Source organism: Bombina bombina, chromosome 4 (assembly GCF_027579735.1).
Source record: "Bombina bombina isolate aBomBom1 chromosome 4, aBomBom1.pri, whole genome shotgun sequence".
In the NCBI taxonomy this organism is placed as follows: Eukaryota; Metazoa; Chordata; class Amphibia; order Anura; family Bombinatoridae; genus Bombina; species Bombina bombina.
The window spans coordinates 332,755,498-332,782,435 of NC_069502.1; the positions used below are offsets into that span (position 1 = coordinate 332,755,498).

A 26,938-nucleotide genomic window follows, 5' to 3' on the forward strand; every position below is an offset into this window, starting at 1 on the left:
ATTTTTCTAAATATCGGAGGGGGGAAAAGGGCACACCGGGTCTATCCCACTCCTTGCTAATAATTTCTGTAAGCCTTTTAGGTATAGGAAAAACGTCAGTACACACCGGTACCGCAAAGTATCTATCCAACCTACATATTTTCTCTGGAATTGCAACCGTGTTACAATCATTCAGAGCCGCTAATACCTCCCCTAGCAATACACGGAGGTTCTCAAGCTTAAATTTAAAATTAGAAATCTCTGAATCCGGTCTCCCTGGATCAGATCCGTCACCCACAGAATGAAGCTCTCCGTCCTCATGTTCTGCAAATTGTGACGCAGTATCAGACATGGCTCTCACATCATCAGCGCGCTCTGTCCTTAACCCAGAGCTATCGCGCTTGCCTCTTAATTCAGGCAATTTAGATAATACCTCTGTCATAACAGCAGCCATGTCTTGCAAAGGGATTTGTATGGGCCTCTCTGATGTACTTGGCGCCACAATATCACGCGCCTCCTGAGCGGGAGGCGAAGGTACTGACACGTGAGGAGAGTTAGTTGGCATAACTTCCCCCTCGTTGTCTGGTGATAATTTCTTTACAGATATAAATTGACTTTAATTCAAAGTGACATCAATACATTTAGTACACATATTTCTGTGGGGCTCCACATTGGCCTTCAAACATAGTGAACAAACAGATTCATCTGTGTCAGACATGTTTAAACAGACTCGCAATGAGACTAGCAAGCTTGGAAAATCCTTTCAAATAAATTTACAAGCAATATAAAAAACGCTACTGTGCCTTTTAAGAAGCACAAAAAATCGTCACAGTTGAAATAACAATGAACCAAATCAGTTATAGCAACCAAATTTTCACAGTAAATGTATTAAGTTAGCAAAGCATTGCACCCACTAGCAAATGGATGATTAACCCCTTAATACCCAAAAACGGATAATCAATTTAACAATTAACGTTTTTATCACAGTCAAAACACACTGTCACAGGTCTGCTGTGACTGATTACCTCCCTCAAAATGATTTTTGAAGACCCCTGAGCTCTCTAGAGACGTCCTGGATCAAGGAGGAAGAAGCAGGAAGACTGAAACTGAATTTTTACTGCACAAAAAAGCGCTAAAATAGGCCCCTCCCACTCATATTACAACAGTGGGAAACCTCAGTTAACCGTTTCTATGTAGAAATAAACGACAGCCATGTGGAAAATCATGCCCCAAAAGATTTATCACCAAAGTACCTCACAAAAAAACGAATAACATGCCAGTAAACTTTTTAAACATGCACCTTAAAAGTTAGGTAGTGTTATTAATAAGCCTGCTACCAGTCGCTTCTACTGCAGTTAAGGCTCATACATTACTTCAGTATTAACAGTATTTTCTTAGTCAAATTCCATTCCTTAGAAAATTACTTATTGTACATACATTCATCAGCCTGATACCAGTCGCTACTGCATTTAAGGCTGTACTTACATTACATCGGTATCAGCAGTATTTTCTTAGTCAATTCCATTCCTTAGAAAAATAATTTACTGCACATACCTTGTTTGCAGGATTCCCCACACGCTATTCCCTTTCTGAAAGTTACCCCACTCCTCAGAATGTGCGAGAACAGCCAGTGGATCTTAGTTACTTCTGCTAAGATCATAGAAAACGCAGGCAGATTCTTCTTCCAAATACTGCCTGAGAACAAACGGCACACTCCGGTGCCATTTAAAATAACAAACTTTTGATTGAAGAAATAAACTAAGTATAAAAAACACCACAGACCTCTCACAACGACCTATCTATTGAGTTGCAAGAGAGTGACTGGATATGACATGTGAGGGGAGGAGCTATATAGCAGCTCTGCTTGGGTGATCCTCTTGCAACTTCCTGTTGGGAAGGGAATATATCCCATAAGTAATGGATGACCCGTGGACTGAATACACTTAACAAGAGAAAAGGAAGATATTTTACCTCACAATCTCCACAGCTCAGCAGAGTAAGTTCTGTGTAAAAAGTTATACTTCACCTGCTCCCAGCTGCAGGTAAAAATAAAAATGAAGAAATGAACAGCAGCCAATCGGCATCAGCAGTGCTGAGGTCATGAACTCTTACTGTGATCTCATGAGATTTGACTTAACTCTCATGAGATTTCATAGTAAGCTTCCTTTACCTGATTGGTGAAATAATATGAGAGTTCACGAGGCTCATCCTTTCAGCTGTCCCAGGACAGACACACTAAAATGCTGCTTAGAAATCCTTTACAATGGGAGGTGGCTACTGCGGAACTTTTGAGGTAAAATATCTTTCTTTTTTACATAGAGATGTTCAGGAGATATTTTCTAGTCAGCTTTTTACAGCTATGCTGCATCACTTTAAAGTGTTTAAACATTTGGGTATTATGGCCCTTTAAGAAACTTCAGTGTGAGGAACGTTTTTCATGCTATAAGCAGTGAGGTATGTTCAGTCATTTTTTTCTGGAGAGACTGTGTTATTTCAGAATTGGCTGACAGTATCCCCATGAGGGAGAGGGTAAGCAGTAATCCTAAAATATATAAAGAGTGGTATAACTGAGCTTGCATATATGGGCTCTACAAAAATGGTTGACACTGATGTTTGAATGTTTGTGGGCAAACGTTTTATATGTTTGGGGGTGCAGTTAACGTTTTTATTTAAGAAGGGTACACATGGCTTCGTTTCTGGGTTTCTGAACCCACATTGCTAGGTTTTTAGACCGCTCTGGTGCGGTTAATTTGGGCTGTAAGACATCGAGTGAGATGGGCGGGGCCTATTTTTGCGCCTCAGTTGCGCAGTTGTTTTTCTCAAGCAAGCAGCAAGCTCCTGATCCGGTGGGCCTTTGTGAGCTGTATTGGGCCAAAACGAAGGTTTAATCCGGTTTTACAGACCCCTGAGGGCAGCTAGGCGCCACAGCAGGGCTGTGGCGAGGTGCAGAGGGTGCTTTTTATTGGAATAAACGTTTTGTATTTTTCCGTTTTTTTCCTGTAAGGGTTAAGTATTCTTTTCATTGTGGGGCAAACTTAGATGCAGTATTGGGATGCTTCTATCATAAAATTGGGACAATTTTATTGTTTTTAAGCAGTTTTGGAAAAAATTGTATGCTTTTTTTTTCTCTTAAAGGCGCAGTACCGTTTTTTAAGATTGTTATTTTTTTTTCACTAAATAAAGTGTTTTCAAGCCTGTTTGTGGTCATTACTAGCCTGTTGAACATGTCTGACATTGAGGAAACCCAATGTTCCATGTGTTTAGAAGCCATTGTGGAACCCCCACTTAAAATGTGTCCCTCATGTACTGAAAGGGCCTTACATTGCAAAGAACATATTTTAGCTGATAAAAGTATGTCACAGGATGATTCTCAGTCAGAAGAGAATCAGGTTTTGCCATCTATTTCTCCCCAAGTGTCACAACCTTCAACACCCGCACAAGCGATGCCAAGTACCTCTAGTGCGTCTAATTCTTTCACCCTGCAAGATATGGCCGCAGTTATGTCTACTACCCTCACAGAGGTATTATCTAAACTGCCTGGTTTGCAGGGGAAGCGCAGCAGGTCCGGTATGAGAGTAAATGCTGAGTCCTCTGACGTTTTATTAGCCATCTCCGATGTACCCTCACAATGCTCTGAATTGGGGGTAGGGGAATTGCTGTCTGAGGGAGAGCTTTCGGATTCAGGAAAGATGTTCCCTCAGACTCTGATATGACGGCTTTTAAGTTTAAGCTTGAACACCTCCGCTTGTTACTCAGGGAGGTTTTAGCGACTCTGGATGACTGTGACCCTATTGAAATTCCTCCAGAGAAATTGTGTAAAATGGATAGATATCTAGAGGTTCCTTCTTACACTAATGTTTTTTCCGGTCCCTAAGAGGATTTCGAACATTGTTACTAAGGAATGGGATAGACCAGGCATTCCGTTCTCTCCCCCTCCTACTTTTAAGAAAATGTTTCACATATCCGACACCATTCGGGATTTGTGGCAGACGGTCCCTAAGGTGGAGGGAGCTGTTTCTACCCTAGCTAAGCGTACAACTGTACCTATTGAGGACAGTTGTGCTTTCAAAGATCCTATGGATAAAAAATTAGAGGGTCTTCTAAAGAAAATATTTATTCATCAGGGTTTTCTTCTACAACCTATAGCGTGCATTGTTCCTGTAACTACTGCAGCTGCTTTTTGGTTTGAGGCTCTTGAGGAGGCTCTTAAGGTTGAGACCCTATTGGATGAGATTTTAGATAGAATTTAGGCTCTCAAGCTAGCTAATTCTTTTATTACAGATGCCGCTTTTCAGCTAGCTAAATTAGCGGCAAATAATTCAGGTTTTGCCATTTTGGCGCGTAGAGCGTTATGGCTTAAGTCCTGGTCTGCTGATGTCTCATCAAAATCTAAGCTATTAACTATTCCTTTCAAGGGTAAGACCCTATTCGGGCCTAAATTGAAGGAGATAATTTCCGACATCACTGGAGGAAAAGGCCATACCCTTCCTCAGGATAAGACAAATAGAATGAGGGCCAAACAGAATAATTTTCGTTCCTTTCGAAACTTCAAAGGTGGCCCCGCTACCTCCTCCCCTGCCACAAAACAGGAGGGGAATTTTGCTCAATCCAAGTCTGTCTGGAGACCTAACCAGACCTGGAATAAGGGTAAACAGGCCAAGAAGCCCGCTGCTGCTACCATGACAGCATGAAGGTGGCAGCCCCCGATCCGGGACTGGATCTAGTAGGGGGCAGACTTTCTCTCTTCGCTTAGGCTTGGGCAAGAGACGTTCAGGATTCCTGGGCATTAGAAATTGTGACCCAGGGGTATCTTCTAGAATTCAAAGATTCTCCTCCAAGGGGGAGATTTCATCTTTCACGGTTGTCTGTAAACCAGACAAAAAGAGAGGCGTTCTTACGCTGTGTAGAAGACTTATATACTATGGGTGTAACCAGCCCAGTTCCCAGAACAGGGGCAGGGGTTTTTCTCCAATCTGTTCGTGGTTCCCAAAAAAGAAGGAACCTTCAGACCGATTTTAGATATCAAGATCCTAAACAAATTCCTCAGAGTCCCATCCTTCAAGATGGAGACCATTCGGACTATTTTACCAATGATCCAGGAGGGTCAATATATGACCACCGTGGATTTGAAGGATGCGTATCTTCACATTCCTATCCACAAAGATCATCACCAGTTCCTTAGGTTCGCCTTCCTGGACAAGCATTACCAGTTTGTGGCTCTTCCTTTCGGGTTGGCCACAGCTCCCAGAATTTTCACAAAGGTGCTAGGGTCCCTTTTGGCGGTTCTAAGGCCACGGGGCATAGCAGTGGCGCCTTATCTGGACTATATCTTAATTCAGGCGTCAACTTACCAACTAGCCAAATCTCACACGGACATCGTGTTGCCTAAGATCTCATGGGTGCAAGGTGAACAAAAAATGAGTTCACTTATCCCTCTCACAAGGGTTCCATTCCTTGGAACTCTGATAGACTCAGTAGACATGAAAATATTTTTGACAGAGGTCAGAAAATCAAAGATCTTAACCACCTGCCGAGCACTTCATTCCATTCCTCGGCCGTCAGTGGCTCAGTGTATGGAGGTAATTGGACTAATTGTAGCGGCAATGGACATAGTTTCGTTTGCTCGCTTGCATCTCAGACCACTGCAACTATGCATGCTCAGACAGTGGAATGGGACTATGCAAATAATTTTCTCCTCAGATAAATCTGGATCAAGAGACTAGGGACTCTCTTCTTTGGTGGTTGTCACAGGATCATCTGTCCCAGGGAATGTGTTTCTGCAGGCCAGCATGGGTCATAGTGACGACGGACGCCAGCCTATTGGGCTGGGGTGCAGTCTGGAATTCCCTGAAGGCACAGGGTGTGTGGACTCAGGAGGAGGCCCTCCTTCCAATAAATATTCTAGAACTGAGAGCAATATTCAACGCACTTCAGGCGTGGCCTCGGCTGGCTTCAGCCAATTTCATAAGATTCCAGTCGGACAATATCACGACTTTAGCATATATCAATCATCAAGGGGGAACAAAGAGTTCTCTAGCGATGATAGAGGTTTCCAAAATAATTCAATGGGCAGAGACTCACTCTTGCCATCTATCAGCAATCTATATCCCAGGAGTGGAGAACTGGGAATCGGATTTTCTAAGTCGTCAGACTTTTCTTCCTGGGGAGTGGGAGCTCCATCCGGAGTTGTTTGCACAATTGATTCATCAATGGGGCACACCAGAAGTGGATCTGATGGCATCTCGTCAGAATGCCAAACTTCCTTGTTACGGGTCCAGATCAAGGGATCCCCAAGCAGTACTGATAGATGCTCTAGCAGTACCTTGGACGTTCAACCTGGCTTATGTGTTTCCGCCATTTCCTCTCCTTCCTCGTCTGATTGCCAGAATCAAACAGGAGAGGGCTTCGGTGATTTTGATAGCACCTGCGTGGCCACGCAGGACTTGGTATGCAGACCTGGTGGAAATGTCATCTCTGCCACCGTGGACACTGCCTCTGAGACGGGACCTTCTCATTCAAGGTCCGTTCCAACATCCAAATCTAGTTTCTCTGCGGCTGACTGCCTGGAGATTGAACGCTTGATTTTATCTAAGCGGGGATTCTCTGAGTCGGTCATAGATACCTTGATTCAGGCTCAAAAGCCTGTCACTAGGAAAATTTACCATAAGATATGGCGTAAATATCTTTTTTATTCAAAGGCTACTCATGGAGTAAGATCAGGATTCCTAGGATTTTGTCTTTTCTCCAAGAAGGAATGGAGAAGGGGTTATCAGCTAGTCCCTTAAAGGGACAGATATCTGCTTTGTCAATTTTACTGCACAAGCGTCTGGCAGATGCTCTAGACGTTCAGTCGTTTTGTCAGGCTTTGGTTAGAATTAAGCCTGTGTTTAAACCTGTTGCTCCGCCATGCAGTTTGAATTTAGTTCTTAAAGTTCTTCAAGGGGTTCCGTTTGAACCTATGCATTCCATAGATATTAAGCTTCTATCTTGGAAAGTTCTGTTTTTAGTTGCTATCTCTTCGGCTCGAAGAGTTTCTGAACTATCTGCATTGCAATGCGACTCGCCTTATCTTGTTTTCCATTCTGATAAGGTGGTTTTGCGTACCAAACCTGGATTCCTTCCTAAGGTTGTTTCTAATAAGAATATTAATCAAGAAATTGTTGTTCCTTCTCTGTGTCCTAATCCTTTCTCTAAGAAGGAGTGTCTGTTACACAACTTGGACGTGGTTCGCGCTTTGAAGTTTTACTTGCAAACGACCAAAGATTTCCGTCAAACATCTTCTCTGTTTGTTGTCTATTCTGGAAGACGTAGAGGTCAAAAGGCTACTGCTACCTCTCTTTCTTTTTGGCTGAAAAGCATCATCCGTTTGGCATACAAGACTGCTGGATAGCAGCCTCCTGACAGGATTACAGCTCACTCTACTAGAGCGGTGGCTTCCACATGGGCTTTTAAAAACGATGCTTCTGTTGAACAGATTTGTAAGGCTGCGACTTGCTCTTCACTTCATACTTTTTCCAAATTTAACAAATTTGATACTTTTGCTTTTTCGGAGGCTATTTTTGGGAGAAAAGTTCTTCAAGCAGTGGTGCCTTCTGTTTAGGCCTCTGTCTTGTCCCTCCCGTTCATCCGTGTCCTGTAGCTTTGGTATTGTATCCCACAAGTAAAGTATGAATCTGTGGACTCGTCGTATCTTATAGAAGAAAAGTAAATTGATGCTTACCTGATAAATTCATTTCTTCTATGATACGACGAGTCCACGGCCCGCCCTGTCAATTTAAGACAGATTATATTTTTTGATTTAAAACTTCAGTCACCTCTGCACCTTTTAGATTCTCCTTTTTCTTCCTATACCTTTGGTCGAATGACTGGGGGGTGGAGTCGAGGGAGGAGCTATATAGACATCTCTGCTGTGGTGCTCTTTGCCACTTCCTGTTATCAGGAGGATAATATCCCACAAGTAAAGGATGAATCTGTGGACTCGTCGTATCATAGAAGAACCAATTTATCAGGTAAGCATAAATTTACTTTTTTTTAACATTTTTCGTGTAGTTGGTTCCTATCTCAGATGCCCCAGGCTTTGCAGCTTCCAAGCAGGACATTGCAGTTAAACCAGTTTTGTTTGGGAGGTCCATATGTGCTTATTCCTTTACAGGGAATAAACGTATTTAGTAGGGCATAAAATAATTTAGAGCATGTTGTGTTTTTTAATTTTCAACAGCCTGTTTCTTAAAGGGACAAAAAAACATTTTACTTGTGTGGCCTAGATACTGCAAACAATTTTAAACAGTTTTCCAGTTCACTTCTATTATCAAATTTGCTTTATTTCTTTAGTATATTTTGCTGAAGAATAATCCTAGGAAGGTCAGGAGTGTGCACGTGTCTTTAGCACTGTGGCAGCAGTGTTTTCAACTTTGTATAACATTGCTGCCATACAATGCTGAGCACATGTACTCTCCTTGGGTGATATGAATACATAAATCGTTTTACCCTTCTGCAAACAATACCAAGAGAATGAAGCATAATTGATAATAGCAGTAAATTGAAAAGTTGTTTAAAATTGTATGCTCTATCTGAATAATGGGAGTTTCATTTTGACTTTACCATCCCTTTAAAGGCTTATTATCTATGATGGACATATATTATGCTGTTCTTAAACTCATACATTTAGGTCTTCCTCCATAACTAAAAACATCACTTTTCTCCAACATAGGTGTGTCCGGTCCACGGCGTCATCCTTACTTGTGGGATATTATCTTCCCCAACAGGAAATGGCAAAGAGCCCAGCAAAGCTGGTCACATGATCCCTCCTAGGCTCCGCCTTCCCCAGTCATTCTCTTTGCCGTTGTACAGGCAACATCTCCACGGAGATGGCTTAGAGTTTTTTAGTGTTTAACTGTAGTTTTTATTATTCAATCAAGAGTTTGTTATTTTAAAATAGTGCTGGTATGTACTATTTACTCTGAAACAGAAAAGAGATGAAGATTTCTGTTTGTAAGAGGAAAATGATTTTAGCAACCGTTACTAAAATCGATGGCTGTTCCACACAGGACTGTTGAGAGGAATTAACTTCAGTTGGGGGAACAGTGAGCAGACTTTTGCTGCTTGAGGTATGACACATTCTAACAAGACGATGTAATGCTGGAAGCTGTCATTTTCCCTATGGGATCCGGTAAGCCATTTTTATTACAGAAAGAAAAAAAGGGCTTCACAAGGGCTTTCTAAGACTGTAGACATTTTCTGGGCTAAATCGATTTATATTTTATACTCCATAGCCTTGAGGAATTATTTTAATCTTGGGAATTATGTAAAATAACCGGCAGGCACTGTATTGGACACCTTATTCTCTAGGGGCTTTCCCTAATCATAGGCAGAGTCTCATTTTCGCGCCGGTATTGCGCACTTGTTTTTGAGAAGCATGACATGCAGATGCATGTGTGAGGAGCTCTGATACATAGAAAAGACTTTCTGAAGGCGTCATTTGGTATCGTATTCCCCTTTGGGCTTGGTTGGGTCTCAGCAAAGCAGATACCAGGGACTGTAAAGGGGTTAAATATAAAAACGGCTCTGGTTCCGTTATTTTAAGGGTTAAAGCTTCCAAATTTGGTGTGCAATACTTTTAAGGCTTTAAGACACTGTGGTGAAATTTTGGTGAATTTTGAACAATTCCTTCATACTTTTTCGCAATTGCAGTAATAAAGTGTGTTCAGTTTAAAATTTAAAGTGACAGTAACGGTTTATTTTAAAACGTTTTTTGTACTTTGTTATCAAGTTTTTGCCTGTTTAACATGTCTGAACTACCAGATAAGACTGTGTTCTGAATGTGGGGAAGCCAAGGTTCCTTCTCATTTAAATAGATGTGATTTATGTGACACAAAATTTAGAGAAAATGATGCCCAAGATGATTCCTCAAGTGAGGGGAGTAAGCATGGTACTGCATCATCCCCTCCTTCGTCTACACCAGTCTTGCCCACACAGGAGGCCCCTAGTACATCTAGCGCGCCAATACTCCTTACTATGCAACAATTAACGGCTGTAATGGATAATTCTATCAAAAACATTTTAGCCAAAATGCCCACTTATCAGCGAAAGCGCGACTGCTCTGTTTTAGAAAATACTGAAGAGCATGAGGACGCTGATGATATTGGTTCTGAAGGGCCCCTACACCAGTCTGAGGGGGCCAGGGAGGTTTTGTCTGAGGGAGAAATTTCAGATTCAGGGAAAATTTCTCAACAAGCTGAACCTGATGTGATTACATTTAAATTTAAATTGGAACATCTCCGCGCTCTGCTTAAGGAGGTGTTATCCACTCTGGATGATTGTGAGAATTTGGTCATTCCAGAGAAACTATGTAAAATGGACAAGTTCCTAGAGGTCCCGGGGCCCCCCGAAGCTTTTCCTATACCCAAGCGGGTGGCGGACATTGTAAATAAAGAATGGGAAAGGCCCGGTATACCTTTCGTCCCTCCCCCCATATTTAAAAAATTGTTTCCTATGGTCGACCCCAGAATGGACTTATGGCAGACAGTCCCCAAGGTCGAGGGGGCGGTTTCTACTCTAAACAAACGCACCACTATACCCATAGAAGATAGTTGTGCTTTCAAAGATCCTATGGATAAAAAATTAGAAGGTTTGCTTAAAAAGATGTTTGTTCAGCAAGGTTACCTTCTACAACCAATTTCATGCATTGTTCCTGTCACTACAGCCGCGTGTTTCTGGTTCGATGAGCTAGAAAAGGCGATCAATAATAATTCTTCTTCTTATGAGGAGATTATGGACAGAATTCGTGCTCTCAAATTGGCTAATTCTTTCACCCTAGACGCCACTTTGCAATTGGCTAGGTTAGCGGCGAAAAATTCTGGTTTTGCTATTGTGGCGCGCAGAGCGCTTTGGTTAAAATCTTGGTCAGCGGATGCGTCTTCCAAGAACAAATTGCTTAACATTCCTTTCAAGGGGAAAACGCTGTTTGGCCCTGACTTGAAAGAGATTATCTCTGATATCACTGGGGGCAAGGGCCACGCCCTTCCTCAGGATAGGTCTTTCAAGGCCAAAAATAAACCTAATTTTCGTCCCTTTCGCAGAAACGGACCAGCCCCAAGTGCTACGTCCTCTAAGCAAGAGGGTAATACTTCTCAAGCCAAGCCAGCCTGGAGGCCAATGCAAGGCTGGAACAAAGGAAAGCAGGCCAAGAAACCTGCCACTGCTACCAAGACAGCATGAGATGTTGGCCCCCGATCCGGGACCGGATCTGGTGGGGGGCAGACTCTCTCTCTTCGCTCAGGCTTGGGCAAGAGATGTTCTGGATCCTTGGGCGCTAGAAATAGTCTCCCAAGGTTATCTTCTGGAATTCAAGGGGCTTCCCCCAAGGGGGAGGTTCCACAGGTCTCAATTGTCTTCAGACCACATAAAAAAACAGGCATTCTTACATTGTGTAGAAGACCTGTTAAAAATGGGAGTGATTCATCCTGTTCCATTAGGAGAACAAGGGATGGGGTTCTACTCCAATCTGTTCGTAGTTCCCAAAAAAGAGGGAACATTCAGACCAATCTTAGATCTCAAGATCCTAAACAAGTTTCTCAAGGTTCCATCGTTCAAAATGGAAACCATTCGAACTATTCTTCCTTCCATCCAGGAAGGTCAATTCATGACCACGGTGGATTTAAAGGATGCGTATCTACATATTCCTATCCACAAGGAACATCATCAGTTCCTAAGGTTCGCATTCCTGGACAAGCATTACCAGTTTGTGGCACTTCCGTTCGGATTAGCCACTGCTCCAAGGATTTTCACAAAGGTACTAGGGTCCCTTCTAGCGGTGCTAAGACCAAGGGGCATTGCAGTAGTACCTTACTTGGACGACATTCTGATTCAAGCGTCGTCTCTTCCTCAAGCAAAGGCTCACACGGACATTGTCCTGGCCTTTCTCAGATCTCACGGGTGGAAAGTGAACGCAGAAAAAAGTTCTCTGTCTCCGTCAACAAGGGTTCCCTTCTTGGGAACAATAATAGACTCCTTAGAAATGAGGATTTTTCTGACAGAGGCCAGAAAATCAAAACTTCTGAACTCTTGTCAAATACTTCATTCTGTTCCTCTTCCTTCCATAGCGCAGTGCATGGAAGTAATAGGTTTGATGGTAGCGGCAATGGACATAGTTCCTTTTGCACGCATTCATCTAAGACCATTACAACTGTGCATGCTCAGTCAGTGGAATGGGGACTATACAGACTTGTCTCCGACGATACAAGTAAATCAGAGGACCAGAGATTCACTCCGTTGGTGGCTGTCCCTGGACAACCTGTCACAGGGGATGAGCTTCCGCAGACCAGAGTGGGTCATTGTCACGACCGACGCCAGTCTGGTGGGCTGGGGCGCGGTCTGGGGACCCCTGAAAGCTCAGGGTCTTTGGTCTCGGGAAGAATCTCTTCTACCGATAAATATTCTGGAACTGAGAGCGATACTCAATGCTCTCAAGGCTTGGCCTCAGCTAGCAAAGGCCAAGTTCATACGGTTTCAATCAGACAACATGACGACTGTTGCGTACATCAACCATCAGGGGGGAACAAGGAGTTCCCTGGCGATGGAAGAAGTGACCAAAATCATTCAATGGGCGGAGACTCACTCCTGCCACTTGTCTGCAATCCACATCCCAGGAGTGGAAAATTGGGAAGCGGATTTTCTGAGTCGTCAGACATTTCATCCGGGGGAGTGGGAACTCCATCCGGAAATCTTTGCCCAAATCACTCAATTGTGGGGCATTCCAGACATGGATCTGATGGCCTCTCGTCAGAACTTCAAGGTTCCTTGCTACGGGTCCAGATCCAGGGATCCCAAGGCGACTCTAGTAGATGCACTAGTATCACCTTGGACCTTCAAACTAGCTTATGTATTCCCGCCGTTTCCTCTCATCCCCAGGCTGGTAGCCAGGATCAATCAGGAGAGAGCATCGGTGATCTTGATAGCTCCTGCGTGGCCACGCAGGACTTGGTATGCAGACCTGGTGAATATGTCATCGGCTCCACCATGGAAGCTACCTTTGAGACGAGACCTTCTTGTTCAAGGTCCGTTCGAACATCCGAATCTGGTCTCACTCCAACTGACTGCTTGGAGATTGAACGCTTGATCTTATCAAAGCGAGGGTTCTCAGATTCTGTCATTGATACTCTTGTTCAGGCCAGAAAGCCTGTAACTAGAAAAATTTACCACAAAATATGGAAAAAATATATCTGTTGGTGTGAATCTAAAGGATTCCCTTGGGACAAGGTAAAAATTCCTAAGATTCTATCCTTCCTTCAAGAAGGTTTGGAGAAAGGATTATCTGCTAGTTCCTTGAAGGGACAGATTTCTGCCTTGTCTGTGTTACTTCACAAAAGACTGGCAGCTGTGCCAGATGTTCAAGCCTTTGTTCAGGCTCTGGTTAGAATCAAGCCTGTTTACAAACCTTTGACTCCTCCTTGGAGTCTCAATTTAGTTCTTTCAGTTCTTCAGGGGGTTCCGTTTGAACCCTTACATTCCGTTGATATTAAGTTATTATCTTGGAAAGTTTTGTTTTTGGTTGCAATTTCTTCTGCTAGAAGAGTTTCAGAATTATCTGCTCTGCAGTGTTCTCCTCCTTATCTGGTGTTCCATGCAGATAAGGTGGTTTTACGTACTAAACCTGGTTTTCTTCCAAAAGTTGTTTCTAACAAAAACATTAACCAGGAGATAGTCGTGCCTTCTTTGTGTCCGAATCCAGTTTCAAAGAAGGAACGTTTGTTACACAATTTGGATGTTGTTCGTGCTCTAAAATTCTATTTAGATGCTACAAAGGATTTTAGACAAACATCTTCCTTGTTTGTTGTTTATTCTGGTAAAAGGAGAGGTCAAAAAGCAACTTCTACCTCTCTCTCTTTTTGGATTAAAAGCATCATCAGATTGGCTTACGAGACTGCCGGACGGCAGCCTCCTGAAAGAATCACAGCTCATTCCACTAGGGCTGTGGCTTCCACATGGGCCTTCAAGAACGAGGCTTCTGTTGATCAGATATGTAAGGCAGCGACTTGGTCTTCACTGCACACTTTTACTAAATTTTACAAATTTGATACTTTTGCTTCTTCTGAGGCTATTTTTGGGAGAAAGGTTTTGCAAGCCGTGGTGCCTTCCATCTAGGTGACCTGATTTGCTCCCTCCCTTCATCCGTGTCCTAAAGCTTTGGTATTGGTTCCCACAAGTAAGGATGACGCCGTGGACCGGACACACCTATGTTGGAGAAAACAGAATTTATGTTTACCTGATAAATTACTTTCTCCAACGGTGTGTCCGGTCCACGGCCCGCCCTGGTTTTTTAATCAGGTCTGATAATTTATTTTCTTTAACTACAGTCACCACGGTATCATATGGTTTCTCCTATGCAAATATTCCTCCTTTACGTCGGTCGAATGACTGGGGAAGGCGGAGCCTAGGAGGGATCATGTGACCAGCTTTGCTGGGCTCTTTGCCATTTCCTGTTGGGGAAGAGAATATCCCACAAGTAAGGATGACGCCGTGGACCGGACACACCGTTGGAGAAAGTAATTTATCAGGTAAACATAAATTCTGTTTTTTTTTTCTTTAATAGCTAAAATTAGGAGGGTTCAGCTTTTTAGCATTTTCAGCTGCTTCCTATCCCAGATTTCCTAATGAGAAAACCCCTTTTGATAATGTAACTAGCGTAAAGTTGACAGTTAAAAGAAATTAAACCTTGCTTATGTCTGAGTGCTGCCTGTATTGACTACTCGGCTTCTGAAACTTAAAGGAACAGTTTACTCAAAAATGTTCTCCCCTTTAATTTGTTCCCAATGATCCACTTTACCTGCTGGAGTGTATTAAATTGTTTACAAGTATTTCTATTAGCCTTATATTGGCATTTTAATTAGTTTATTTAGCCTGTGGTATCCCCACCCATCCTGAAAGTTTTTGGTCTCAAGGCCAAGCTGTGTTAACACAGCCAGTAGAAGAAATTACACTCCCAGTGGGTTATAGAAGAGATAAGGTAATAAAATGTTTATTTTCCATTGTTCTCTCCAAGTATTGATGATTGGTTTATGGACAGATATAAGATAAAGAAGCATGTATATGTTCACACTGTGATAAAGTAATGAGATCTGATTATACCTACAAGCTCAACCCATTTTATTAGGTTGTGGCTTAAAAACACAAAATCGGCTCATTTATATACACAAATGAGCCTTAAAAAAGCAAATCTCATATATTTTATGCTCTGCAGCTGGTAAAAAAAGCAATTGTTAACACATTAAGGGAAAACCATTTTATAGTATACTGTCCCTTTTTAAGTGTAGAAAAGTCACAACTGCACTTATTTGCCCTTATTAAAGCTGTCTGCTCTTTTTTTATATTTTAATCTGCTCTTTTTATATTTTAAAAATATAAGCTTAACTAAAAGAAACATTCTTTTAAGGCTGTTGCATATTCTTTTATGCATATTAGAGTTTTATAACCAATAGAGACTTTCTTTTAACCTTTAATTATTTTTGTTGATAGATGATGAATAAAGTATTTGGTGGCACTGTTCACAAGAAAAATGTGAGAGAAGATGGAGTATTCAGCATCAATATTGATAATACTTGTTCTCTTTTTAGGTATGCTAATCCTGTTTTTTGTTTGTTTTCTTTCTCCAAAAAATAGTAATTCTCTAACTTAAAACAAATTCTACATTTGTAGTAATATTAGAAGATCAGTATATGAACGTTTAAAGGGACATGATACTCAAATGTTGAAGCACTTGAAAGTGATGTAGCATAGCTGTAAAAAGCTAGTGCTATTGAAATAAAGAGCAGGAGCTAAGGAAGAGAGCGTCAGGCAAGAAAAATAAATGAAGTAGCTCTCTGGGTTTTGATTCAGGAAAACAGTACAATCAAAAAGGACAAATCTCTTGCGCTTAAACAGCCTCACACTGAAAACAGATTTTGATTTTATATACGCAATGTTGATAATAAAACTCTCATACAATTTACTTGAAGGTAAAAAAAGGGTTTTACTTAATACAAATAAATCATTATATAATAAACACAGTTAAAAACCACCGGTGGCGTAAAATCATATACAAAATCTAAAACCTGTTATTCTTGGAACAATCTTCTTAAAACAAGATTAGAAGTTGAATCATACAACTTTAAAATAAACCTAAACCATCTCCACTAATAAGCTCTTATGGAACTCATAAAAGGGTCTTCTCGGGGGCGTGTCCAAGCAGCGACTGTGGATGGTCGCATCTTCCTGGTGCTCCCGCCGATTACCTAACAACCCGCCGGTGTAGGGTATATTCTACAGAGATATAGCAACTTAAAAGATCAGCTCTACTGGTGTAGTGGCTTGGATTACAAGAACCGGACCATTCACTGTATTTTTGACGTTGGAGCACAGGAGTGGACAATAAAGACCTGGAGCGGCGGCTCAGGACAGGTAGCGCTACCCCCCTTGGTTTTCCGAGGGTCACTGTCAGGACTTATCTTAATAGCCATAAACATCTCACATCTTGTCAGTCTCTCAGAACAACAGGGATCCTCTCTATGTAAGAAAACCTCTAACTGCCAAGAATTTTACTGCTGTGCAACAAATATGGCTGCCGTGAAGGAAAATAATTTTCTGACCCGTATCAACGATATTATAGAGAAACTGGAACAACGTTTTCTGGGACTCATACAAAGGGCTCCTTGGGACTTTTTGGTGAAGTCACATATGGCATACTCCAAATCAGAGAGCAGAGTGAATACTAATGAGGTGACAGAAGTGGGGGGACCGAGCCGCGGTTAAGAGCACTCCCGCGGTTTCCCCTCCTAAAAGCAAAAGAGAGACCAAAGTTTGCTCAGGATTACCATTACAGGCTCCATCCCGAAAAAAGCTTCCCCGGAAAATCAATCAGCCTCATGCGGCAGACAGGCTTCAGAGGAGCCCTATTTACAAAGCAACTCTTCGTGCTGATTCCACATTTAAAAACAGTTATGGCGCTGGAGTGGGCAGTGCAGTAGTCTCTAGCCAAACTAAGGTGCCCAACACTTTAACCCAAGATGTTCTGCGGCTAAACAGATATGAATCAGAAGCACCCCTTGTGCAGGGATATAAAGGGGGGTCCTGGCTTGAAACTGACATTAATAACACCGCACCCATAACGGAAATAACACTACCATGGTGGCTGGGCATGCCTTGTTTCTCCAGCAGAAAAGACCCTAACAGACAGTACATAATGCAGTACTCGGACAAGCTAAGGCCAGCCTGAAAATGTATTGGTATCGATAAATGTTGTTTCAAACTGTTGGTTTAAAAATGTTATAACCTAGTTTATATATGCATATGTTATAGCGACTGCATAAGTTGTTGCCTTCCTAAGTTTTACCTCGGTTGGTCATACGCATTTTCTTTTTTCTTTCTCTATGGCAGCAGTTTATAGATGAGCCTTAGAACTATCTATGCATTTATGGCATGCTGGAGGCATAGTGAACACATACATGCCCTTTATATAATTTGTGTTTTCTGCAGGGTTTAGGGGGGGGCCCTGGGGAGACATAACATAAGATACACTTGAAAAAGGGATTAATGATGTAGATGCTGCCTCAGAGTATAGTTAACAAAAAAAAAAAAAAAGGGGGATAGCAATACCAATGTCCCTCCAGGGGTCTACGGCCGGGTCCTCTGCTGGGCACATATATATCAACTATTACTACTAAAATGAGCTATACCTAACATGATAGTTATATGAGCCTTACCATATATATAAGATTTTAGCCTAAGGTTTGACACACAGTTTGCTGAAAGTGTACTTATATGGCCACGCAGGCTCAACAAGGTGAATTATGCTAGGAAATGGGTTTTGCGAAGGAGTGCCTCTTTTTATTTTTGTTGGGGGGTCCTATTTTATGATCACAAAAATAGTTATTTTTCACTGTGAGTTATGTGTTGATTTTGTATACAGTCCTGACCGATGCACCTCTATAGACATTTACCAGAAAAGGGTAGTTTCACAATGTTTTTAAATAGGGTGCAAGGTATTATATGCTTCTTCTTGCTTTATATTAAATAATATCCCAAGATGTTACTTAAGCGTACGAACAGGCCCAAGAGAGGCCTATATCTTTTTATTGGGGTCTAATAAATGAGCACTGGGATTACTGATGAATAGCCATAGTCAGATTTGCTATAAATATTTTATGGGCTTATACTTCTCAATTAAGACATTACTGCATAGATATATGTTTGAGTCCTTTTAATTTGTAACAATAATGATTCATTCTATGTACAACTGCCTTAAGATATGTAATCTCATTTGACCTTAATAAAGCTCTTTTGGAAAAAAAAAAGGGTCTTCTCATTGATTGTGTAGAACAACTTTCTTTAATCCTTAATGATTAAATGAATGTCTTGTAAGTAAATGTCTTAATACTTGTGTTAGATGTTATTTAGCCAATAATCCTGGAGATGTATCCGATCAGAGTAAATCTTTAAGTATACACCTAACCTCTGTTCTTCACAGTTCACTTACCTCTTGCCTTGTCACTTTGGGTATCCGTTGTGCGGTAGTACAGAACTGCATTCGACAGTTCAGTTACCAGCTTCCCTGTGTAGTTGAGGTTTTTGTGAGAGCTGACTTGTCCGGAGTTGTGCAGTGACTCAGAATGGCGTGTTCCTAGTGTCTCTTGTCGACCTCTTCCGGGTTTTTGACGACTCCTTGTCAATGACGGTGCTTGGATACGTTAAGCAAACAATAGAGCGCTCTGTTTGTAAGATTTTTGGACCTTGAGTACTATCTACGCGTTTCAGCCTTAGCCTTTGTCATTTACTTACAAGACATTCATTTAATCATTAAGGATTAAAGAAAGTTGTTACCCATAAAGGGGTAGTATCCTACATGATCAATGAGAAGACCCTTTTATCTTTGTAGCACCTTTTAGAGGTTTCATAAGAGTTTATTAGTGTAGATGGTGTATGGTTATTTTAAAGTTGTATGATTCAACTTCTAATCTTGTTTTAAGAAGATTGTCCCAAGAATAACATGTTTTTGATTATGTATATGATTTTATACAACCCGTGGTTTTTAACTGTTTATTATATGATTTTTTTGTAAAACCCTTTTTTTACCTTCAAGTAAATTGTATGAGAGAGTTTTATCGTCAACATTGCGTTTATAAAATCAAAATCTATTTTCAGTGTGAGGGTGTCTAGCTGTTTAAGCGCAAGAGATTTGTCCTTTTTGATTATAGCTGTAAAAAGCTGACATTAAAATATCACCTGAACTTCTCTTTGTAAAAAAGGAATCCTATTTTTACCATAACATTTCCTCAGTAGATACATGCCATTGTAAAGGGACTTTAAGGTGCCAATCGGGATGCTAGATATGGGACTTGCAAGGGAGCAAGCATTGGCCTTTGCAGGCACAGTCATGTTATTTCCATCAGTTTAATGATATTTTTATGAAATCTCGCAAAATTTCAGCAAAAGCTCATGAAATCATAGTAAAGCAAAAAGTGACATCAGCACTGATAATGCTGATTGGCTGCTGTTGTATGATCTGCACTCTAACTTAAAAGGTCATCTGCTAGGGTGCAGGTATTAAACAGTTAATCCATCTATCGGATTTTACCAGTCTCTGAGTTTTTTATTTCGCATAAGTGCAAGGGACTTCACCCCTTCTTAAAATTAGAAAGTATATATTATTTTCTCCATAAATATACATTTTGAAATTTGATTTCTGCCTCCCCATCCTAGATCTGCTAGAGAGGACACTTATTTTAAGTTTGAGCATAAGGACAGGATTTTACTTTTTACATTTGAGTGAGAGCTTAAACTATAGCATTCATTATTTTTTATTTTTTTTTTAAATTATTTTTATTTGCCTTTACAAGGCAACTGGGTTTCAATAAAATATTTTCTTTCTAGAACTCTGTTTTAGCAAGTCATATAATTATTATTTCACATCTGCCGTATCCATACGTTTTTGTCTGCAGGGGTCTGAAGAAAGAAGAGGTTGTTTTGTTAACACATGGAGACAGTGTTGACAAGGTGGCTGATGGCTTTAAGGTTGTTGCACAATCTGGAAACATAGTAGCAGGTATGAATTTTATATATAATAAAACAAATCTGTAAATGTTAAAGCTCCACAGAATACCCAGTTTAGATTATTTAATTAAAAAATGCAGATGTTTAAATGTGGGTTTGTAATATATAACCATAGTTTACAGTTGATCAAGCATTACATGCTAAATTATGTTTTGCTATTTTTTGTGTTACCATACCATTCTGTGCCACTACATACAGGGTAAAAGGTAAAAATGTATTTAAAAAAATACTTTCTTATTCAGCCGTAAAAGATGGCAGCATAACGCCTCCTAGAAAATCCGTGGGCACGTCTATTGTGTAGCAGCATCTAATGTTCAGGCTCTCACTTGTAAAATAAAAATGACGCACGCCTGTAGTTTTGCGCATTCGCGATGTGTCTGATCGAGTGTCTCATGTATTCCAGTCCAGTCACACACACTGCTGGGATTGATTTCTACCAGACCCACAAGAAGGAGGGAGGAGGAGTTTGGTGGCCATATTCAAACGGCCAAAAACAGAAAGTTTCATTAGCATACTGTAATCACTTTTGCCCTGCAAAGTGGCACCGGATGGTGTGGGGTGTACACAGTACAACAATTAGATTAATGTGTGTGTTAATACCATGTAGACTGCCCCTTTAATTTTTTATTCAAAAATTGAAATTTCTTACTCTTGTTGTGTTTTTTTTTTTTTTTTAAATTTAGATTTTTTACTGAAAACGTTGTAATCCATTATTTTTTGAGATATTTGAATCAAAAACACTTGAACATGCCCTTGCAACCATATGAGGAGTTTTGTAGTTAAAGCTGCAGCAAAAACTAGTGTGCCATTCCAAATTAATTTTTGCATGGCAATAAGGCTTACGCTTTTTTGTTGTATGAAAATAAACAGCAGTAGGCTGACAATTACCTTTTTATCTTTCTCTCAAACAAGTTTTTTTATGCAGTGCCGTATGGCTAGCACAGCTATTGGATAAGAGGTGGAAACATCACCACTTAAAAAAAGAAAAATTTTGCGGTGGACTTATAGAAAATAATTATTAACAAAATGTTTGAGCGCATCTTCGATTCAAATTCATAAATGAAGTTATAATTACATTTTTGCATAGATTCATAATATACTTCTATGCTCTTTAAAATTTACCATCACTTTAATGAAACAACTTTTAGTAGTTAATTTGCCCCCTTTTTATGTAATTTAGCTCTTAAAATTTAGGATTTTCTTATTTCCCCTACTTGAAATATGCACCCTGCTGACACTTCAAGGATAACCATGCTACAAAAATACTATATGGCCTAAAGTATGTGGATACTTGACCATCACACCTATATGAGCTTGATGGACGTCCCATTCCAAAATGATGGGCAATAATATGTAGTTGGACTTGGATCCCCCCTCTTTACGAGGATCCTGCAACTCTTTTAGGATGGCTATTTTTCAAATAGTATTGCCAATTTAATCTATGGAGTTTTTATGGCTATGTGCTGAATTTTAGGCACCTGTTTGCGATGGGTGTGGCTGATACATGAACACAGTAATTAGTAGTTGTGTCCACATACTTTTGGCCATATAGTATGTCTTTCCCTAATTGGCTTTGACTGACTTCACTCCGGCGAACAATGTCACCTGGACCTTCTAACGGGATCCCATATGGGGCAAAAAACCTTGTAAAGCCAACCGTGAACTTCTTCAGAGGAATCAATCAAAGTAATGCTTCAGTAGTATGTGGTGTGGACTTTATATAGGCATATGCTCCTCCCTTGATTTTAGAAAAGTGTGGCGGTAATTGCAAAATTCTCATATTTAAAAAACCCTCACACCTTGAATTGCGCTTTTTGGAGGGTATGCACAACATATACAATATACATATGCCGCAACAATGTTTCCTTTAACAAAAAAATAAATATATATATATATATATATATATATATATATATATATATATATTTCTCTCCCTCTCTCCCTCAGAAGGAAACGTACACACAATGCAATAATGAGCACTCTCACCTTAATGGCAACTGCCAGGGTGCCAGCGGTAAATATGGGATAGATGGAGGGATAGATGGAGATATATATATATGTGTTAGAAAATACCCTTAATCCAGCACACACTCATATACCAATTTGTGCAACAACCCACAGATTACATATGCATTCAATCAAAGGATGCAGACAAGGGCAGTATGCATTTTACAGAAATATTTATTAATTATTACTAAACATTACTGCTTATTAGCATTGTCCGTATGCACAGTCAATAAATGATACTACTGCATAACAAAACCTAATAAGTAAATGAACTATTAACAAGAACAAACTGCAGTTCTGTCAGAAATTATAAAGTCTGGTATTCAGTGGCTGTAAATCTTCGCATGCAAGTAACAACAGTTAGTTTACGATGTCAAAAAGCAAAAGCTAGATGATTAGTTGCCAAGCTATATGTCGACATAAGCAATATTTGGATTGTTAGATGCAGGATAGCCAGTCCATTAAATAACAGAAACCAAAGCACAGTCCATTCTGGTGGGGCGGTACTTCCCCGTACCTTCAAAGTGGGTAAATAACAGCTCACCTTAGTCTCAGTAGTCATCCAGTTTAAGAGCCATTTATCCGCTTACCTCCGCTGCAGGCGTTAATAGAACACAAACCCTGCTTAGTCGGGGCAAAATTTGCGGTGCTGCTTCAGGCAAGTAAGTTCCACAGGTGAGCTGACCACTGCCTTTGCTGTATCCTCCTAGAAACCAGGTCTATGGAACGCCAAATCTTCTTGGGGGTAAACCGCTCTTCCACCAAACAATTCACCACGCTCACGGAGCTCCTTCAAGACGGTATTCACGGATTGCCTTTCGCCCCTCCTTCAGCTTTGATCCTTACTGGTTGCCCTCTGTACTGAATGTCCCCCTTTAGGGTCTGCAGAGAGGGTTACCGGACCTCAACCACGCACTGAACCCCTGTGCTGCTGGACCTCTATGACAGAGAGGACAGACATTCAGTACAGAGGGCAACCAGTAAGGATCAAATATTTTGCAGCCTTAAAGGGGCATAAAACCCAATATTTTTTCCCATGATTCAGATTGAAAGTTTTTTTAAAATTGATTTCTTTCATGTAATTGGGAAGAGTCCATGAGCTAGTGACGTATGGGATATACATTCCTACCAGGAGGGGCAAAGTTTCCCAAACCTCAAAATGCCTACAAATACACCCCTCACCACACCCACAATTCAGTTTTACAAACTTTGCCTCCTATGGAGGTGGTGAAGTAAGTTTGTGCTAGATTCTACGTTGATATGCGCTCCGCAGCAAGTTGGAGTCCGGTTTTCCTCTCAGCGTGCAGTGAATGTCAGAGGGATGTGAGGAGAGTATTGCCTATTTGAATGCAGTGATCTCCTTCTACGGGGTCTATTTCATAGGTTCTCTGTTATCGGTCGTAGAGATTCATCTCTTACCTCCCTTTTCAGATCGACGATATACTCTTATTTATATACCATTACCTCTACTGATTCTCGTTTCAGTACTGGTTTGGCTTTCTACAAACATGTAGATGAGTGTCCTGGGGTAAGTAAATCTTATTTTCTGTGACACTCTAAGCTATGGTTGGGCACTTTATTTATAACGTTCTAAATATATGTATTCAAACATTTATTTGCCTTGACTCAGAATGTTCAACATTCCTTATTTTCAGACAGTCAGTTTCATATTTGGGATAATGCATTTGAATTAATCATTTTTTCTTACCTTCAAAAATTTGACTCTTTTTTTCCCTGTGGGCTGTTAGGCTCGCGGGGGCTGAAAATGCTTCATTTTATTGCGTCATTCTTGGCGCGGACTTTTTTGGCGCAAAAAATCTTTTCCGTTTCCGGCGTCATACGTGTCGCCGGAAGTTGCGTCATTTTTTGACGTTATTTTGCGCCAAAAATGTCGGCGTTCCGGAAGTGGCGTCATTTTTGGCGCCAAAAGCATTTAGGCGCCAAATAATGTGGGCGTCTTATTTGGCGCTAAAAAAATTTGGGCGTCGCTTTTGTCTCCACATTATTTAAGTCTCATTTTTCATTGCTTCTGGTTGCTAGAAGCTTGTTCTTTGGCATTTTTTCCCATTCCTGAAACTGTCATTTAAGGAATTTGATCAATTTTGCTTTATATGTTGTTTTTTCTCTTACATATTGCAAGATGTCTCACGTTGCATCTGAGTCAGAAGATACTTCAGGAAAATCGCTGTCTAGTGCTGGACCTACCAAAGCTAAGTGTATCTGCTGTAAACTTTTGGTAGCTATTCCTCCGGCTGTTGTTTGTATTAATTGTCATGACAAACTTGTTAATGCAGATAATATTTCCTTTAGTAAAGTACCATTGCCTGTTGCAGTTCCTTCAACATCTAAGGTGCAGAATGTTCCTGATAACATAAGAGATTTTGTTTCTGAATCCATCAAGAAGGCTATGTCTGTTATTCCTCCTTCTAGTAAACATAAAAAATCTTTTAAAACTTCTCTCCCTACAGATGAATTTTTAAATGAACATCATCATTCTGATTCTGATGATTCTTCTGGTTCAGAGGATTCTGTCTCAGAGATTGATGCTGATAAATCTTCATATTTATTTAAAATGGAATTTATTCGTTCTTTACTTAAAGAAGTTTTAATTGCTTTAGAAATAGAGGATTCTGGTCCTCTTGATACTAATTCTAAACGTTTAGATAAGGTATTTAAATCTCCTGTGGTTATTCCAGAAGTTTTTCCTGTTCCTAATGCTATTTCTGAAGTAATTTCCAAAGAATGGGATAAATTGGGTAATTCATTTACTCCTTCTAAACGTTTTAAGCGATTATATCCTGTGCCGTCTGACAGATTAGAATTTTGGGTCAAAATCCCTAGAGTTGATGGGGCTATTTCTACCCTTGCTAAACGTACTACTATTCCTACGTCAGATGGTACTTCCTTTAAGGATCCTTTAGATAGGAAAATTGAATCCTTTCTAAGAAAAGCTTATCTGTGTTAAGGTAATCTTCTTAGACCTGCTATATCATTGGCTGATGTTGCTGCAGCTTCAACTTTTTGGTTGGAAACTTTAGCGCAACAAGTAACAGATCATGATTCTCATAATATTATTATTCTTCTTCAGCATGCTAATAATTTTATCTGTGATGCCATTTTTGATATTATCAGAGTTGATGTCAGGTTTATGTCTCTAGCTATTTTAGCTAGAAGAGCTTTATGGCTTAAGACTTGGAATGCTGATATGGCTTCTAAATCAACTCTACTTTCCATTTCTTTCCAGGGTAACAAATTATTTGGTTCTCAGTTGGATTCTATTATCTCAACTGTTACTGGTGGGAAAGGAACTTTTTTACCACAGGATAAAAAATCTTAAGAGTAAAAACAGGGCTAATAATCGTTTTCGTTCCTTTCGTTTCAACAAAGAACAAAAGCCTGATCCTTCATCCTCAGGAGCAGTTTCAGTTTGGAAACCATCTCCAGTCTGGAATAAATCCAAGCCTGCTAGAAAGGCAAAGCCTGCTTCTAAGTCCACATGAAGGTGCGGCCCTCATTCCAGCTCAGCTGGTAGGGGGCAGGTTACGTTTTTTCAAAGAAATTTGGTTCAATTCTGTTCACAATCTTTGGATTCAGAATATGGTTTCAAGATGAGACCTCCTGCAAAGAGATTTTTTCTTTCCCGTGTCCCAGTAAATACAGTGAAAGCTCAAGCATTTCTGAATTGTGTTTCAGATCTAGAGTTGGCTGGAGTTATTATGCCAGTTCCAGTTCCGGAACAGGGGATGGGGTTTTATTCAAATCTCTTCATTGTACCAAAGAAGGAGAATTCCTTCAGACCAGTTCTGGATCTAAAAATATTGAATCGTTATGTAAGGATACCAACGTTCAAAATGGTAACTGTAAGGACTATCTTGCCTTTTGTTCAGCAAGGGCATTATATGTCCACGATAGATTTACAGGATTCATATCTGCATATTCCGATTCATCCAGATCATTATCAGTTCCTGAGATTCTCTTTTCTGGACAAGCATTACCAGTTTGTGGCTCTGCCGTTTGGCCTAGCTACAGCTCCAAGAATTTTTACAAAGGTTCTCGGTGCCCTTCTATCTGTAATCAGAGAACAGGTTATTGTGGTATTTCCTTATTTGGACGATATCTTGGTACTTGCTCAGTCTTTACATTTAGCAGAATCTCATACGAATCGACTTGTGTTGTTTCTTCAAGGTCATGGTTGGAGGATCAATTTACCAAAAAGTTCATTGATTCCTCAGACAAGGGTGACCTTTCTGGGTTTCCAGATAGATTCAGTGTCCATGACTCTGTCTTTAACAGACAAGAGACGTCTAAAATTGATTTCAGCTTGTCGAAACCTTCAGTCACAATTCATTCCCTTCGGTAGCCTTATGCATGGAAATTCTAGGTCTTATGACTGCTGCATCGGACGCGATCCCCTTTGCTCGTTTTCACATGCGACCTCTACAGCTCTGTATGCTGAATCAATGGTGCAAGGATTACACAAAGATATCTCAAATAATATCTTTAAAACCGATTGTACGACACTCTCTAACGTGGTGGACAGATCACCATCGTTTAATTCAGGGGGCTTCTTTTGTGCTTCCGACCTGGACTGCAATTTCAACAGATGCAAGTCTCACGGGTTGGGGAGCTGTGTGGGGATCTCTGACGGCACAAGGAGTTTGGGAATCTCAGGAGGTGAGATTACCGATCAATATTTTAGAACTCCGTGCAATTTTCAGAGCTCTTCAGTCTTGGCCTCTTCTGAAGAGAGAGTTGTTCATTTGTTTTCAGACAGACAATGTCACAACTGTGGCATACATCAATCATCAAGGAGGGACTCACAGTCCTCTGGCTATGAAAGAAGTATCTCGAATTCTGGTTTGGGCGGAAT

General features: G+C 40.6%; 1 protein-coding gene across 1 annotated transcript in view; it reads left to right on the forward strand.

The window, feature by feature from the left end:
- The window catches only part of GMPS (guanine monophosphate synthase), a 175,838-nt gene that overhangs the window by 12,652 nt on the left and 136,248 nt on the right, over nucleotides 1-26,938 (forward strand). The window contains exons 4-5 of the mRNA XM_053710074.1: nucleotides 15,493-15,590; nucleotides 19,950-20,053. Of these exons, the coding sequence (XP_053566049.1) occupies nucleotides 15,493-15,590; nucleotides 19,950-20,053 (202 nt within the window). The remainder of the gene's footprint in view (nucleotides 1-15,492; nucleotides 15,591-19,949; nucleotides 20,054-26,938) is intronic.